Genomic DNA, 18,137 nt, shown 5'->3' on the forward strand with positions numbered 1-18,137 from the left:
TCGATGTATCTACACGTCACGGAGAATCCGAACATAGTGCTGGTCTCACCTCCCTTGTCAGAATTCAATTATGCTACATGGAGCAGGTCCATGAAGTTGGCGTTGGGGGTGAAGAACAAGTTTGGCTTCGTCAATGGCTCAATCCGAAGTCCAGGAGAGTCTGATCAAAGGTTTGCTGCCTGGAAGAGATCAAATGACATTGTATGCTCCTGGATATTAAGATCCTTAAACCCTACCATCGCTGAGAGTGTCTTATACTTCGAACAAGCAGAGGACATATGGAATGCTTTGAGGAAGAGGTACGCTCAGGCGGATTCTCACAAAATAGCAGAGATTCAAAACGAGATCTATAGAAGTCTACAAGGTAACATGTCTATTAATGAATACTTCACAAAATGTAATGCTCTTTGGGAAAAGTTGAATGCAGTAAGGCCATTACCTGTTTGTGAATGTGTACCTAGATGTGCATGTTCTCTCATGACTAAAATAAGAAAAGACAGAGAGGAGGATCAGGTCATTAGGTTTTTGGAGGGGCTAAATGATGAGTTTGAGACCATAAAGTCAGGTGTCCTGGTCATGGATCCTCTTCCAACTATGGAAAAGGTCTTAAACATGACTCTGAAGTTAGAAAGAAAGCTTAACAGTGTCAATGTTCATAAGAATAATGAAGTTACACAAGCCAATGTTGTCCAGAATCCTATAGCAGATGATGAGAATGTTGTGGTTATGGCATCAAGTAATAAGAAAAAGTTCAGCAATGTAGGAGGCAAAACTGTCCCAAAATGTACCTATTGTGGAATGAATGGCCATACTATAGATAAATGTTATAAGAAGCATGGATTTCCTCCTGGTTGGGTACAAGGATACAAATCTAAAAATAGGCAAAATCAAGGTCAAGAGACTCAACAGAATTTCAGTCAACAGAATTTCAATCCCTCTGTTAATCAAATTGGTGATGTAGGGCTCTCACCTGATCAGTTTAAGAGGTTGATATCCCTCCTGCAAGGCCAGAATCAAGGGAACCAGGCCTCCACTAGTGCTGCAGTAACAGTCACTGACACTGGAATGAAACCTAACTTCACCAAAATGTCAAATACTTCAAAGGAAGGCAAGTATTTCTGCAATTCATACATATATGCTATATTGAATTGTCCTACTGTGTGGATTTTGGATTCAGGAGCTACTGATCATATCACATACTCCTTGGATTATCTTGAAAGATGTCATGCTATCAATAATATCTCTGTAAAACTGCCAAATGGAGAAACTGTGCAGGTTACACATATGGGAGAAGTTAGGCTCTCTCCCAATCTCATATTGAAAAATGTCTTATACATACCTTCTTTCAGTTTCAACATAGTATCTGCCAGCAAGTTAATAAAGCAAAGTGGTTGTACTCTTGTCATGAGCACTGACTCTTGTGATATTCAGGGACTACATGGGATGATGGATGGTTTTGCTAAGGAAAAGGATGGGCTCTATCTTCTTAATCATCCACCTGTCAAGAGAAAGCAGTGCATTGAGCTTAGTAGTCAATGTAATAATCTGACAGTTCACATGTGGCATAATAGACTGGGGCATTATCCCATAGATAAGATTCACACTTTGAATGGAATAAAATGTGTTCAGTTTCAGAAATCTCAATCTTTTGCTTGTGACACTTGCCATTTTGCTAAACATAAGAAATCTGTGTTTCCTATCAGTGAAAATAGGGCTGCTAAATGCTTTGACCTAATTCATATGTATGTGTGGGGACCCTTTCCAGTGTCATCATTGAGAGGGGAACACTATTTTCTAACCATTGTTGATGATTGTAGCAGATTCACATGGTTACATTTGATGAAAACTAAGTCAGAAGTCAAAAGCCTATTTCAGAATTTCTATAACTATGTTGATGCACAATTTTCAACAAGGATTAAAATGATGAGATCTGACAATGGTACTAAGTTCTTTATGTCCTCTTTCTTTAATGAGAAGGGGATAGTCCACCAGAAGTCTTGTGTTAACACACCTCAACAAAATGGGGTGGCAGAAAGGAAGCATCAACACATCTTGAATGTTGCTAGGGCACTCAGGTTTCAATCTGGTGTTCCTTTGGAATTCTGGAATCATTGTGTGTTGCATGCTGTGTACCTTATTAACAGGCTACCTACTCCCATCAACAGTGGAAAATCACCCTTTGAGCTTGTGTATGGCCAGTCTGTGAACTACAACAACTTCAGGACCTTTGGTTGTTTGTGTTTTGGTGCATCAGCTTCACAAGGGAGGAATAAAATGATGCCCAGGGCTAGAAAGTGTATATTTTTGGGCTTCCCTGCTAATGTGAAGGGGTATGTACTATATGACTTGGCTGACAATTGTGTGTTCATTTCCAGGGATGTGCAGTTTTATGAAGACATATATCCTCTCAAGTCCACTCCTAGTCATGCTCCTTCTCAAGCTCAGTACTTTAATCCCACTTTACCTCTGGTTTCAATTGATGAGGACATGTTACCAATGAGGTCTCTGGACAAGTTCACAGGAAACAATAAGCCCAATGATTCACAACTCTCTAATGGTATGCCTCAGATAGCAGATTGCAGCCCCAATGCCTCAGTTCAGCCAGAAAGTCATACACCAGGACCTGATGGAGAACTTGGAAATAATAGTGAGTATGGTTTGAGTAATGAGTTGAATGATGAGAGTTCTCAAGAAGAACATTCCAGTCAGCAGGAAGAAAACACAAATCAACCACAAATTAGAAGGTCTGAAAGGCCTAGAAACATCCCTAAAAGATTGCAAGATTACTACTGTACACGTGAGGACTTCTCCACATACCCTGGACAAGGTCTTATCCTATGATTCTATGTCCCCAAATCAAAGGGTATGTGCTTCATCTATCTTAGCAGCACAAGAACCACAATCCTATGTAGAAGCAGTACAGAATGAGTCATGGAAGAGGGCAATGACTTCTGAGATTGAAGCATTAGTTGCCAACAACACTTGGACTCTAACAGATCTCCCAGCTGGCAAGATCCCAATTGGATGCAAGTGGGTGTTCAAAATCAAACATAGAGCTGATGGCTCCATAGAGAGATACAAGGCTAGACTAGTAACCAAAGGTTACACTCAGCAACTAGGAGTGGACTACACAGAGACCTTTTCACCTGTTGCTAGAATGACTACAATAAGGACCTTCTTGGCTGTGGCTGTCACCAAAGGGTGGGATGTGCAACAACTTGACATAAACAATGCATTCCTGCATGGTGATTTAGAAGAGGAAGTCTACATGCTTCCACCTCCAGGTTTTAGTACTGACAAACCAAAGCAAGTGTGCAGGTTGTTGAGATAGGCTAGCAGGCAATGGAATGCAAAATTGACTTCAGCCTTACAAAAGGTTGGCTTCCAACAATATATGGCTGATCCTTCATTGTTCACCAAGACCTCAGGAAGCTCTTTCACTGCACTTCTCATTTATGTGGATGACATTTTGATAGCTGGGAATTGTAAACCACAGATCAATGAGCTTAAAGAGTTTCTGGATAAATCCTTAAGGATTAAAGATCTTGGTCACCTGAATTTCTTCCTTGGAATAGAGGCAGTCAGAACAGCAGATGGCATTAGCTTGTTTCAGAGAAAGTACACTTTGGAAATTCTCAAAGAAAATGGGTTCCTAGAAGCTAAACCAGCAAGTACTCCAGCCACAACAGGTTTAAAGCTTGTCAGTTCAGAAGGGGTTCCTCTTGACAACCCTGAGATTTATAGAAGACTCATTGGGAAACTGTTGTACCTAACAAACACAAGGCCAGATATTTCACATGTTGTACAACAGTTAAGTCAATTTGTTGATATGCCTACCAATATTCATCTCACTGCTGCTCATAGAGTCCTTAGATATCTCAAAGGTTCCCCAGGGAAAGGTTTGTTCTACCATGCTAATTCCCATGTGCAACTGAAGAGATTTTCAGACTCTGATTGGGCTAATTGCATTGAGTCTAGAATGTCGATTACTGGCTTTTGCATATACCTTGGTGATAATTTGATCTCTTGGAAGACCAAGAAGCAGGCCACGGTTTCAAAAGTCCTCCTCAGAAGCTAAATACAGGGCCCTAGCCTCTACTGTCTGTGAAGTCCAATGGCTGCATTATCTACTAGCTGATTTGAGTGTGAAATTTGATGTTGCAACTCCTTTGTTTTGTGATAATCTATCAGCTATTGCTATTGGTGAGAATCATGTGTTCCATGAACGCACAAAACATATTGAAATTGACTGCCATATTGTCAAACAAAAGGTGCATGAAGGGCTGATCAAGCTGCTGCCAGTTTCTTCCCAAAAACAGATTGCTGATGGTTTCACTAAAGCCCTACCAAAACCTGCTTTTGAAACCTTTCACTCTAAGCTGGGCATTCATGATATTCATGTTCCAGCTTACGGGGGGTGTTGAAATAACAAACAAATAACAAACAGGTGGCAGTACAAAATAGAAGCAAGGGCATTCCTGTATTTTGCTTTCTTCTTTTCTTCCCAATCTGTTATAACCGTTTTCTGCTCTTTGTCTCTTGTATATAATATGTTCTCTGCTATCTTGTGTACAAGAGAGAATTCATAATGAAGAATATCCATTGTTTTCCCTTCCCTCCAAGTGATCAAGCTTCTTACCATACTGTTCAGAACTTGAATGCATGTTGAGGTGCTGATTTCATCACTAATAGCATCTTGAGGATTTTAGAAAGTTATATAAGTTATATTCTCTGTTGGATAATAGCAACCTATAAAGGAAGAAACAACATTCTATCTTATATAACTTTTAAAGGAAACTAATAGCATCTTGAGGACTTCAAAAAGTTATATAAGTTATATTCTCTATTATATAAGTTGTGAGAAAAAATAGCATCATGTAAAGAGAAAAAATAACATCCGGTAAAAAAAAATAGCATCTTGTAAAGGTCAAAAAAAGAACATCTGGTAAAGAAAGAAAGAAAAAATAGCATCATGTATTGGAAGAAAAGAACAACAAAGAAAAAATAGCATCATGTATAGGAAGAAAAGAACATCCTTTGTTGTATTAACATTAACTTTTTTTTTTTTTTAAACAATAACTTGTTGAGGCAAAGCCAAGTATTCACTTCAATCATCTCTTCAACCATTTCATTGAAAGACAAAATAAAATCTCTTATAATATACAAATACTCTAAAGCCAAATCTCTCCATCCATTGCAATGGAAGGCAAAGACAAAATAACATCTCTTATAACATACAAATACTCAAAATTCATACTCTTCAAGAGTTTTTCGCACTTTTGATCTCACGATTATAGTGACACTATCAGGTTTGCTCCACGACTTTCAAAACTTGCAATCTAGGTTCACGGCTATTATTTTTGTAGCAAAAATGGTCCTTTCGGTGCATTTTCCGTCAAGTTGTCACCGGAGATAAAATTAACCCCTTTACAATAGGGTTAAAATTGTCATTTTATCTGTTCATCCCGGCTGACCTGCTAAGAGAAATAGAAACAAATTGTGAACACTTTCATTTGTAAACCCTTATGGTCCATTGGTGTCAAGTTACTCTTCTATGTAGGACGTGGTGGATTCGAGCCTCGGTAGAGGCGATTATGGTAACATTTGACATTTGATGTAGTAGCTTGTACGTATGAGTATCTTCCTTCCTAATTTATAAATTTATTAATGCATATTATTATTATAAATTTAAATAAACTAAAAGAGTAAGAAACCCAATTTCGTATTTTAAGTATTTAATCTTTCTTCCCACCTCTCATTGAATTACCATTCTTAGGGGATCTTAAATTTTAATTCATCAAAATGGAAAAATTATAATTCGGTGAAAAAATAACTCCTAATCAAAGTATGAATTTTTTTGCTTTGTGAAATTTGTCCCTTACCAAACATGCCATTATATGAAATTTTGTCTAGTTTTTCCTCTTCTTTTAAAAAAAAAAAAAAAAAAAAAAAAAAAAAATTAATTATTGGTCGAATTGGATGGGGTTACGAAACTTACCCCATATTTGATTGAGTGGCCAGTGTGACGATGAATTGGGATCCAACGTCAATATCTTATTCCTTCTCCGCCCAAGGACATAGTTGCAGATGTTATCTCTTTGCAGTTGCAGATAGCAAATTTGAAATTTTGTTTTTTTTCTTCAAATTCTCTCAACAATGGAGGGTACCCTTTTCCCCAACAAACCAATATTGCCACTTCAATCAACAAAGCCGCCGAAACCGGCGCCTCCTCTGCCCTCCTCCAACCAGCAGCGCTTGAAATTAAACACCAACAACACAACACTTCCTCTCCCTCCTCTCCACCTCCACAACTTCCCTTCTCCTCAACCCTCCTTCCCTCTCGACTCTCTTCTCCAGCACCTTAACGCCACCTCACAAGATGCTCCTCATTCGCAGAAACGGATTGCAATTCCGAGAACCACTCAGGATCCCACGCTTTCGGATGATGATGATTTTCTCCCAGAGAATTGTAAGCCCATGCTCAATTCAATTCTCCAACAGCCCTTGTCCGCGTTGCGTGCATTTCTTGATTCCGTGAAATTTGAGTTGCTTGAAATGGATTTGATGAGTTTACTGAAAGGGTTGGACGTTTGGGGCAACTGGGAAAGGGCTATCTTGTTGTTTGAATGGGTTGTTATGAATTCCAATGCTGAAAGTGAAAAGCTAGATACTCAGGTTATTGAATATATGGTTAGGGTTTTGGGGAGAGAATCCCAGCACTTGTTAGCCTCCAATCTGTTTGATGTAATTCCACTTGAGGATCACTCACTGGATATTCGAGCTTGGACGACTGTTCTTCACGCTTACTCTCGTAGTGCCAAGTATGATAAGGCAATTGCATTGTATGAATATGTTAAGGAGAGAGGTTTATCCCCTAATTTAGTCATGTACAATGTTATGTTGGATGTTTATGGTAGGAAAGGGAGGTCTTGGGATAAGATATTGTGCCTTCTAGATGAGATGAGGAGCAATGGACATAAGTTTGATGAGTTCACTTGCAGCACGGTTATATCTGCGTGTGCTAGGGAAGGGTTGTTTGAAGAAGCGAAGAAGTTTTTTGATGGGTTGAAGTTGCAGGGCTATGTTCCAGGGACAGTTGCTTACAATTCCTTGCTTCAAGTTTACGGGAAGATGGGGGCGTACTCTGAGGCTATGAGTGTGCTTGAAGAAATGGAGGAAAACAATTGCCCTCCTGATTCGGTGACATATAATGAGCTTGTGGGCGCTTATGTGAGGGCGGGTTTCCATGAAGAAGGTGCTGCGCTTATAGAAACTATGTCTCAGAAGGGTTTAATGCCGAACGCCATCACTTATACCACGTTGATAGATGCTTACGGTAAAGCTGGGAAAGAGGGCAAGGCTTTTAGCTTACTGGAACAGATGAAACAGTCTGGCTGTGTTCCTAATGTGTGTACATATAATTCAATCATTGCAATGCTGGGGAAGAAATATCGGATAGAAGAGACGATGGAGGTAATCTCTGACATGAAGTTGAATGGATGTACCCCTAATCGGATTACTTGGAACACGGTGCTTGCAATGTGTGGGAATAGTGGAATGCAGAAGTATGTGAAGCGCGTTTTTCATGAGATGAAGAGATGCGGGTTTGAACCCGACAGGGACACGTTTAATGCTTTGATTTGTGCATATGCGAGGTGTGGATCAGACTTGGATGCAGGTAAAATGTATGATGAGATGATCAAAGCCGGGTTTACTCCATGTGTCAATACTTATAATGCATTTCTAAATGCCCTGGCTCATAGGGGTGATTGGAGAGCTGCTGAATCTGTTTTGTTGGACATGAAAAACAAAGGATTCAAGCCCAGTGAAACCACTTATTCTTTGATGCTCCATTGCTACTCAAAGGGAGGGAACGCAAGAGGCGTAGAAAGGATTGCAAAACAAGTTTACGACGGGCATATTTATCCTAGTTGGATGCTTATGAGAAACCTTGTTCTTTCAAATGTTAAGTGTAAATCACTGCAAGGCACAGAGAGAGCTTTTCAGGAATTGCAGAAGAATGGGTACAGACCTGATTTGGTGGTGTTCAATTCCATGCTTTCCATATTTGCGAGGAATGTGATGTATGATCGGGCAAATGAAATAATGCGATTGATTCGAGAGAATGGCCTGCAGCCAGATTTGTTAACCTATAATACCTTAATGGATATGTATGCAAGAGCTGGTGACTGTTGGAAAGCGGAAGATATCCTGAATGGAGTGGAGGAAGAAATCGGTGAAAAACCAGATCGCGTGTCGTACAACACTGTCATCAAAGGGTTTTGTAGACAAGGGCTTATGCAGGAAGCTGTGAAACATTTCTCCAACATGACAGCAGCCGGTATTCAACCTTGTATCATTACGTACAACACATTCGTTGCTGGTTATGCATCACAAGGCATGTTTTCACAAGTAAATGAACTGATCAGTTACATGATTCGGCACAACTGCAGACCGAATGAACTCACATACAAAACTGTTGTAAATGGCTACTGTAGAGCAAGAAGATATGAGGATGCTATTGATTTTGTTTCTGCAATTAGGGAAAAAGACACTTACTTTGATGAACAATCGCTGCAAAGACTTTCTGCTCTGGTAAGGGATTGTATGCAGTTCTGACTTCTTTCTGAAACTCCCACAAATACAACATGCTCAAATCCAGGTGCACCTGCTTTTTTTTTTTTTTTTAAATGTATGTAACATTTGTGCCTCTTCACAGCACAGGCTCATTCAACTTGTACGAGTTCAAACTTCCTTCAAGCTTTTTTCTTCAAAGCATTCAAATTGCTATGTCTAAGAAATAAAAGGTCCAGAAGAGTACTTGCAAATTGCAAATGCATGTTTTAGTTAAGCACTTCTCTATATTCCGGAGTCTCAGGCAGAGCATATCATGTTCAACAAATGGCTTCATGAAATGCATCAAATGATAACAACAATGTTAATGTGATATAGACAAAGGGCCTGTGACTCAAGGTAAGAAGTCAAGTTCAATTTTAAATCCTTTCAAATGTACCAACAAGAATAATTAAAAAAACAAAAAACAAAAAAAAAAAAAAAGGGGAGGGGGGGGGAGGGCGGGGAGCGCAAGACCTAGAATTACAACGAAACAAAATCATCATCTTCACCTAACCATCAAAACGTAATGCATGCTTCTGTTTCCATACTTTTTCTCTTTTCCCTTTACCTTTCACTTTGTTGCTTTGATATGCTGTCCCATGGACCTGAACCACTAACACCAGATGCCATACAGGATGAACTAAACCTAGAATTAGAAAATATTCATTCTACTCTATTGACTGTTGCTAGCTGAAAAGGGAAGATAATTCCAAGTGCAGGCATAAAAATCTATTTCAGGCAAGCCTTTTGGAGAATTATGCTCAGATGATCCACCACTTGTAATGTCCAGGAGCTGCTCAACAGTATAAATAAAAGAACAGCAACTAACCAATGGATACTGATATTCCATTTGAGGCAAGCAAAAAGGGTGTAGATAGGGTGCTTCGCTCAAAGATAATCTTTATTTCAAGCATATGGATATTGATCTCGCTTTTCTCTTCATTATATAGTAGAACTTGCTAAGGACAATTCATGCAGTTCACTTAGCATCCAGTCTTCTCCAGTCTGACCTCCTAGGACTATTGCTCTAGTTCCGCCAACTACACAAGTACTGTGTCCCCAAGCAAATCTTGGAGGTCGACCAGGCACATTCAAAATCCTCCATGTAGGCTTGTCTTCTACTGGATCTAGGATGTAGAGCTGTGAGGCCGAGTGAAGACCGGCAACAGACCCACCGAAGACCAGGATTCCACCACCAGGGAGGCTTACTGCCACATGATCAAGCCTGGGTGGAGGAGCAATGCCCCCAGGATTTCCAGCACCAGGCATTCCACTCCCTGTTACACATCTCCAACATGGTTGCTCCTCACTTAAATCCATTGTGAATACATCACTAGATCGAAAACGCAAAGGGCCACTCTTAGCAAGTCCCCCAAACATCAAAATTTTCCGGCCACCATAAACAGATAATGTGTGTCCCAAACGACAAGGTGGAGTCCATGCGACTGGTATCTCTCGCCACATAGGTTTCTCCATTGATAGATCAAGCAGGAAAGTGTCACTGAGAAGCACTCCAGAATCTGCACAACCTCCAGAAACTATCAACTTGGTCCCATCGAGTGTGCAGGAGCTATGCCAAGATCTTGGAAGTGGTGGGGCCAAACTAGAGATCTCACGCCAGGTGGGGTGTTTGGCATCCAAATCTAGCACAAAGACATCATTCAATAAGCCCTGTGTCCCACAGCCACCAAATACAACAAGATGAGATCCATTCACACATGAAAGTGTGTGACCCCATCGCCCAGGAGGAGGAGAGCTCACTTTGACATGCTTCCACTCTGGACTACTGGAATTCAAGTCCAAAACAAATGTATCATTCATGGGTTGCATATTGACCCCTTCTCCACCAAAAAGAACTACCCTATTTCCAACTGCACATGCACTGAAGTTGCAGCGTGAAGGTTCAACAGCACCTCCAACAGTTAACTTCTTCCAAGCCACTGCTTCAAGTGTAGTCAATTCCCTTGCCAATCTACCCCACCCTAATCTCTTTGCTCCAGGCACTGCCTCTAATACACAAGTTGTTTCACTACCCCATGCATTTTGACAAACCATACGCCAGAGATCTTCATTCTTTGTCATAGCATAGAGCCTTCTACATACAGAGCCAACAGATGCAATATCTCTTGGGGTCAATAGTGAAAGAATCTTGAGAGAAAGAACTTCATCACTCAGCTGTAGGATCCCACAAACTCCAGAAGCAATATTCAGGTTTCCATTAGAAATTGGCCCACAAGAGGAAAGACTAGAGCAGTGCCTAACAGATGATCTTGTAAACTCCTTGGCTGAAGACCCTGGCAGTGGGCCTAGATCAAGAATCACTTCTGTAAAAAACTGGATACCTATAACATGAGTAATTGTGTCATCATCTCCATATATAGGAGTCAAGCGCAGTCTATTCATCAACGGAGTTCCATCTTTTCTAAAATTTAATAATTCGCCTTGGAATTCAAGCCCCTCTTCAAGGCATCTTCTTATTTCAGCAACTACAGTTGAGTCCACTAATGGATGTCTTCTTTTAGCAAAAGGACCCCTACTTTGCAAAAACCGACTGCAGGAAGAAAAATTTTAAAAATAAAAAATATTGGGATTCTAGTAAAGCAGAATATGAAACAGGAAAAAGAAAAGATAGAGAAGAAAATGGAAATGATATCATTCCAAGCAAAGAAAGATTTAAACAGTAACAAACTAAAGAATTATTTAGAGCAATAAGCAAGCTCATTTAGCATTTCTAAGTAGTTGGTTAGGAAAGTTATGTATACTGTAAAATGTAAATCAGTAAATGGCATTATTCTGGACAGAAATAGTATCCAGAACATTGACTTTCGGTCTAACCACACGATGATCAACTAATGCATAGGCCATTCACAGCAGTATAATTCTATTAAGATGAGTAGGGAGTAGATAAGATATCTAGGATACAAAAAATAAGCAGGAAGAAAGAAGCAAAGAAAAGATTGACACATGAACATAAAGAAAGAGTGGTTAATGGGTTCTTCCAAGGTAGGGAGAAAGCATAAATAATCCAACAATAAATATTTAAACTGCCTATCAACAAGACTAAGGAGCTTTATAGTCCAACCTTAATATAAACCAAAGGACCAAAGATCATTAATGTCATATAACCCCCAATCAAATCATCTAAGAACTAAGAAACAACCAAAAAACATAACCCCATAATGATTCTTCATAACTATCTTCAATTCAGACACAACTAGACAAACATTAAAGGAACCTCTTAAATTCATTGTCAAGTGCTCAAATCTAAAGTCAGAACATGTTCATATAATGGGGAAAAAAAAGCCCCCAAAAAATAAAAAAACTTCAATTATATTTTGCTTTTCAATTTATTTATTTGGAGAAGTGAGAATCATGTAACTCCACAATCCTCCAATATGTCAATGTCTCATGTTGGTTTGGCCCAACTTATTTGGGAGCTCACCTGTTCGTAAAAGTAGGAGAAGGGCAAACAGCTAAAAAATTATTAAAAAAAAAAAAAAAAAAAAAAAAAAAAAAAAAAAAACAAACAAACAAACAAACAAACAAATTTAAGGCAAGACAAGGAAAAGAACTCTTGTTCAAGAAGTACAAGCTGGGACAAACACGTCCTAGAAAAACTCTGTTCTTAACAGAAGAGCTTCAAAGTGAGAGACAATGCATTTTTTGAGTAATCAAAAAAGGTCATTTGTAAGGTTAGCCCTAAACTAGGATAAGCAACATTTGTTGTAATGTTTGTTATGAATTCCTCAATCTCAGCCAAAAATGACCTCACCTCCAACTTTTGTGGTCCATCACCAGCCTTTAATCAGGTTGAAAAATTTTTGTAACAAAATTTCACTTTTTCATTTGATCTCTTTCTGTTTTGTGAAATTTTGTAAAGGGAATGAAACATAGACAGCAATTCTAGCCATAAATGATTTGTTACTGTATGTGTTACTATTTTCGGTTGTTATTGTGTTTATGTGAAAGTTTTCTCCTGTTCTTGGAGTGACAGTAGATCTACAGCATGGCCACATGGGTTTTAGTGAAGTTGGTATAGTGAGGTGGTGGGAAGTGAAAGGATAGCAAGCCTATGCCCACTTAAACTTGGGTTTCATGTTCTCAGAAGCAAAGCACATGTTAACACACAACTGTCACAAGTTCACTTATGCAAAGATACTAAGACCCAACAGTAAGATAGAAATGTTATATTCAATAATAATAACAATCAATACAGTGCATTGCAGGGCGCTATGAGGGAGGGTTTTAGACCCCCATTGAAGAAAACAAATTGGAAAGAAAAGAAGAAAAAAAATATGACAAGAAGAGATGAGGAAACAAAATATGGCATTACACCAAGTTGTTTCCTTCAGCACTTACTTCAAACCTTTGACTTCTATTTTTCATCTTTCTCATAATGATATAAAGATGTTCAACACATGGTGGAGATTCTTCTAGCAAAGAGAAGAGGAAGCAAAAGAAACACAGTAGAACCTCACAACTTTAATTGAGCCATGGGAGCCTGTAATAACCTAACAATCATATTTTCCACATCAATAATTCATAGGCATTGCACAACTTTAGAGTGTTTTACAACTCCAACAGTCCAACTTGACATGGGATAATAATAAGAATAATAATACGAGGCAAAAAAGAATGCATCCAACATAGCTGCATAATGATTTCTCCCAAACCACCTGAACAAAGTCTAGACTAAGACTCAATGAAGCAGAGAAAAAGTAAGCAGATACTGGGGGAAAGACGGAATATCTCATTTGCCATAGTGCCTAGAAAAGCCAGTGCCAATGGTGTCCTTTCCTTGAGATAAAATTAGAAACTAGCTACTCACCCTACACATATATCCTTGTGCTGCCGAGAGGGTTGAAGATTGGCTTACTTCCAATTTTATGGTCTCCCCTCAGCACCCCTCAGCATATACCTTGCAACTATCAAAAGCAAAACCTCTTCTTCCAGGTTAATTAAAAATCAACTTCACAATAAGAGTTTCCAATTTGTACAGTTAACCCCACTTCTTGGGGTAGTAATCAAAACCAACAAGAAAAAACGAACTGCAACAACACAGAAGACAGAATTCACTAGGTGAACCTTTAAATCCCCAAGGAGTTCATCAGATCATCCACAATTGACATCAAAGAAAACAGTATTCAACAAATGAAACGCATATCTTAGTGCATAGCATTTACCAGTTTCGGCCAAGGACCTCTTCGGCTCGGTAACCAGTGACCATCTCAAACACCGAATTTACATAAATAACGGGTTGATCCGGCTCGAGCATGTCGGCAACCACGAAGCCGCACGGCGCAGGCTGAAGAAGCGAATCAACCGGCAAGGGAAGTGGCGGACCGTCGCCATTGCTACTGAGCACAAACCCTAGCTTTTCTTCCTCTTCCTCCTCCAATCCCTCTTCGTCTCCGCTGAAATCCGAGTTGCTGTCCCACTCCATACCTGATCGGGATTGGGTTCACCAGTTCACCCCATAATTTGATCGAAATTTCTCCGAACTCAAAGGCAATGCGAGGAATTGTCCGAATTTCAATTCGGAAATAATTTTTCCTTTTTTCGGTTTGGGATATTTTAGCTAGAAGAGATTTCTGTTTGGGATTTTTCAGATAACGATGGTACGGACCATGTAGAAATTTTCCGGTTACAGTATAGTATTGTTATGGGGCAATTTATACCGCCTTTCTATAATTGACACAAAACACTTAACTGTAAGTACAAAATGTGTTAACTGAAAGTATATAATTTTTGTATCAGAAATCACAATACAATATGAAATCTAGTCCATAGTAAGAATTGTAGTTATGACGTATACATATATTTTGGGCTTGGGATGATGGGACAATGTTGTGGACTTGTGGTGCAAAATACGCGCACCTTAAATTTGAAAATAATTAATTTCAAATCATTGACTATTGACATTTATAAAATTTTACTAGCATTTTGTACGCGCGATGTGCGAAAACTTATGCTCAATATTAAAATATTTGTAAGTAACAAAATTTTAAAAATTAGTTAAAATTATGTTTTGCAATTTTTTAAACTGATGATACTTTTGAATTATCATATATTTGAATAATATAGTGATCAAAAAAAAAATTATACTTTTATATAATAATAATTTACAAATAATACTAAGCTAACACTCATATATATGATATATTGATATGGATACACAAATAATATACATACATATTATATATATATATATATATATATATATATATATATATAATTAATTTAACATTCATATAAATATTTAATTAAAATATAATTTATAATTAAATTAATTGTTATATGATCATTTTAATAAAATATAATGATAATTAAAAATAAGAAAAAGATATGATAGATGTAGGTGTATGGTAAGATTGGTAGATATATTAAAAACTAACGGTGTTATAACGGTGTAAGGGTGATTTTGTCCAATGCAAATGAATGTACAACAATTAAAGCACAATGTATACATTTATTAGCATATAAAAAAGGGACAAAAATCAAGGATATAACTTGTATTGACACTTATTATGTTTTTAGATATCCCCGATTTTCAATTGAATCATAATGGTCTCTTGACTATCAACTCATAATAAGTGTAAGTGTAAAAATTAAACAATAGAGCAATTAAAGTTATAAAAAAATTATACAATTCTTAATATTAATAAGTTACCACAAGTAAACATCAAATCATTTGATAATGTGGCATAAGATTAGTGTTGATGTAATATCTTTGTTTAATTCATTTTTTTTCCTTAATAATGTGACACTTATTCATTTTCCCATGCTATCCTAATTAAATACCCTGTTAATTTTAATAATAATTCGTAATAAAAATTTAAAAGTCTTATTCTTCGTTGTAATTTGACCTATCAACTAGCTCAGTTTTCGTGGCATAATTGCACGGTAGTTGTCCAGAGATTCGTGTATATGTAAAGAGTAAAGGGAGAAGAAGAAACACGAGAAATAGGGATCCACAATGTCAGTATCTCATTTCATTAGCCTTCACTCCAATATATAATGATTCATACAACCTTTCACATATTCAACAACTCAACATAAATAATGTAATAAGTAAGGCTAACAAAAGGTCACAAGATTAATGGTCATAATAATAAAATATTTATAACACTCCCCCTTGGCTATTAAATAACTATATTCATGCCTTGTTAAAAATCTCGCTAGAAAAACCATGTGGGGAAAACCTAGTAGAGGAAAAGAGTACATGTAGTATAAAGCATGTGTTGCATTGGTTGCCTCGTTAAAAACCTTAGCCTAAGGGGGTGTTTGGTTGGATGGAAAATATTTTTCATGGAAAATGTTTTCTTCAAAGTGAAGGAAAATGTTGGTTTATGTTGTTTGGTTGGATGGAAAACATTTTCCATTGAAAAATTAATTCTTTGCAAAGAGGCGAGATTTTGTTTTCCACAAGGATTTGGAAGAAAAATAACATGAATGTACCGTTTTACCCTTATAAAATTTTCTTAATTACATAGACACCTATTTATTCATTCATCTTTTTAAGGACATATTGGTCTTTATATTCATTATTCATTATCTTTCTAAACCCAACCAAACAATGGAATCCATATTCCTAGTAATTTCATTTCCACCAACCAAACAATTAATCAATTTTTCTGGATTTTATTTTTCATGGAATTTCAATTCCATTTCCCTTCAAATATTTTTCAGCAAACCAAACGAGCTTACCATAAGCCTTCCATGCATCATCTTCAAGATTTAAACGTCTCCTAGACCGTCAATTCATTTAAACTTTAGAGTTTATCGCTCCCCCTGAAGACAACAGTATTCCTAGCCTCTGCATCCCAGTTTTATAAACATACTTCTCAAAAGTGGATGTAGGCATGGATTTAGTGAATAAATCTGCTAGGTTTTTACTAGAGTAAACCTTTTCAATGAGTATCTCACAACTATTCTGGAGTTCATGTGGGTAAAAAAATTTAGGAGAAATATGTTTGGTAAGGTCTCCTTTAACATACCCATTACTCACCTGTGTAACACATGCCACATTGTCCTCATATAGGACAATAGGGGAAACAACGTTTCATTGTTCCGCATGAGTGATGGATATGATATATTAGTGATCTTAACCACACACATTCACGTGAGGTTTCATATAAAGCTATTATCTCCAAGTGATTAGATGAGGTAACAACTAAGGTCTGTTTAATAGACCTCCAAGATATATTTATACCTCCACAAAGGAAAACATAACCATTATGGGATCTAGCATTATGGGGGTCAGACATATAACCAGCGTCTGAATACCCAGTCAAGGTAATGTCCTGGTTGTTTTCAAAATAAAGACCAAGGTCTTTTGTCGCTTGGAGATATCTAAAGATATGCTTTACTCAACTCTAATGTATTCTGGTTGGAGAGACACTAAATCTAGTAAGTAAATTCACCGATAAATTTTAACAAAAAGTACTATTTATTTAGACTATCGTTTTTAGACTAAGTATTTAGACTGGAGTTATTACAAAGTTGCAAACATTTATTTTAGTAACAATTATACTCAATCTCTCATATATTATATTGCATTTATATACTTTGAATTACTGATTTAAATAAACAAATTCAACATTCAAGTATCTATGCATGAACATCTCCTATATAATCTTGCATTGATATACTTTAAAGTACTTATTTAAAAATAATCATTGGGCATTATCCCATTTGCGCAATGCGCGTGAAAAAATTAATATGTATGTGTGTGTGTGTGTGTGTATATATATATATATATATATATATATATAGTAGAGTTCCAATGAGAACACTTGCTTAGGTGAGAACGTGAGAACAAATCGTGTGCATCCATCTAATATTTTTTAATTGTCTAGATTAGATTAAGTGTGTGCGAACGCGAATTAAATGTGTGCAAACGGACTTAATCGGCCAGAAGAACCTCTTTGACCGAGAAGTGCGCCATTGGCTGTGTGACTGAGAAATAAACTTACCTTCAGCTCACAGACGAGAGTTTACTTTTCGGCTCAGTTGATAAGTTTACTGGAAAACTTACCTTTCGGTCCAACATTTTATTACATTTTGCACTCTTTGGGTGTCTAAACTAGATAAAAATAATAATGTTATTTTCAATGATAAAAATAATATTTAATGTGATACATAGTGATGGATTGTCTATTGAAATTTTAGTATATATATATATATATATATATATATATATATATATATATATATATATGAACATAAAAAGTATATGAGCATTATAATTATGAAACTTACGGAACTTATTGTAAAACTTGATAGGAATAGAGAATTTATTTATTTTTTTAATGTTTAGACATATGGAAAAAGTCTGTATAGAAAGTTTAAAAATTTGAGGTTGGATTGTGAGATTTTAACTATTTATATTTATAAGAAAAAAATTATAGAAATTCAAATTTGATAGTCTTAAAAAAATAAAAATAAATAAAAATGTAATAAATAAATGAGTTTTTTTTTTTTTTTTTCTAAAATAGTCCTTCGACTATTTTCAAAATGGT

At 37.0% G+C, this 18,137-nt stretch overlaps 3 protein-coding genes and 1 long non-coding RNA gene across 4 annotated transcripts; 2 read left to right on the plus strand and 2 right to left on the minus strand.

Annotated features, from left to right (window-relative positions):
* Nucleotides 1-3,394: 3,394 nt before the first annotated feature.
* On the plus strand, nt 3,395-4,424 carry LOC109173060 (uncharacterized mitochondrial protein AtMg00810-like). The gene is made up of 2 exons (XM_019322319.1): nt 3,395-4,010; nt 4,135-4,424. The coding sequence occupies exons 1-2, from the start codon at nt 3,395-3,397 to the stop codon at nt 4,422-4,424; spliced, it is 906 nt and encodes a 301-aa protein (XP_019177864.1).
* Nucleotides 4,425-5,989: 1,565 nt separating this feature from the next.
* On the plus strand, nt 5,990-9,045 carry LOC109173115 (pentatricopeptide repeat-containing protein At2g18940, chloroplastic). The gene has a single exon (XM_019322374.1). It carries the CDS (start codon nt 6,157-6,159, stop codon nt 8,617-8,619), a length of 2,463 nt encoding a protein of 820 aa, XP_019177919.1. The 5' UTR covers nt 5,990-6,156; the 3' UTR covers nt 8,620-9,045.
* Nucleotides 9,046-9,096: 51 nt separating this feature from the next.
* Nucleotides 9,097-14,253, minus strand: LOC109173116 (adagio protein 1). Its single transcript, XM_019322375.1, has 2 exons — nt 13,800-14,253; nt 9,097-11,167 (listed from the first exon to the last, which is right to left on the minus strand). Exons 1-2 carry the CDS (start codon nt 14,057-14,059, stop codon nt 9,559-9,561), a joined length of 1,869 nt encoding a protein of 622 aa, XP_019177920.1. The 5' UTR covers nt 14,060-14,253; the 3' UTR covers nt 9,097-9,558.
* LOC109173118 lies at nt 12,789-13,438 on the minus strand. Its single transcript, XR_002052847.1, has 2 exons — nt 13,239-13,438; nt 12,789-13,205 (listed from the first exon to the last, which is right to left on the minus strand). It is a non-coding gene; the product is annotated as an uncharacterized LOC109173118 (long non-coding RNA).
* Nucleotides 14,254-18,137: the final 3,884 nt, after the last annotated feature.

Source organism: Ipomoea nil, unplaced genomic scaffold (assembly GCF_001879475.1).
Source record: "Ipomoea nil cultivar Tokyo-kokei standard unplaced genomic scaffold, Asagao_1.1 scaffold0465, whole genome shotgun sequence".
NCBI lineage: Eukaryota > Viridiplantae > Streptophyta > Magnoliopsida > Solanales > Convolvulaceae > Ipomoea > Ipomoea nil.

Coding starts and splice junctions, on each gene's coding strand:
- LOC109173060 (XM_019322319.1), top strand. CDS start 3,395: ATGGCTGATCCTTCATTGTTCACCAAGACCTCAGGAAGCTCTTTCACT. Junction 4,011..4,134: donor TGGCTTTTGCATATACCTTG/GTGATAATTTGA, acceptor ATTATCTACTAG/CTGATTTGAGTGTGAAATTT.
- LOC109173115 (XM_019322374.1), top strand. CDS start 6,157: ATGGAGGGTACCCTTTTCCCCAACAAACCAATATTGCCACTTCAATCA.
- LOC109173116 (XM_019322375.1), bottom strand. CDS start 14,059: ATGGAGTGGGACAGCAACTCGGATTTCAGCGGAGACGAAGAGGGATTG. Junction 11,168..13,799: donor GAGGTCCTTGGCCGAAACTG/GTAAATGCTATG, acceptor TTCTTCCTGCAG/TCGGTTTTTGCAAAGTAGGG.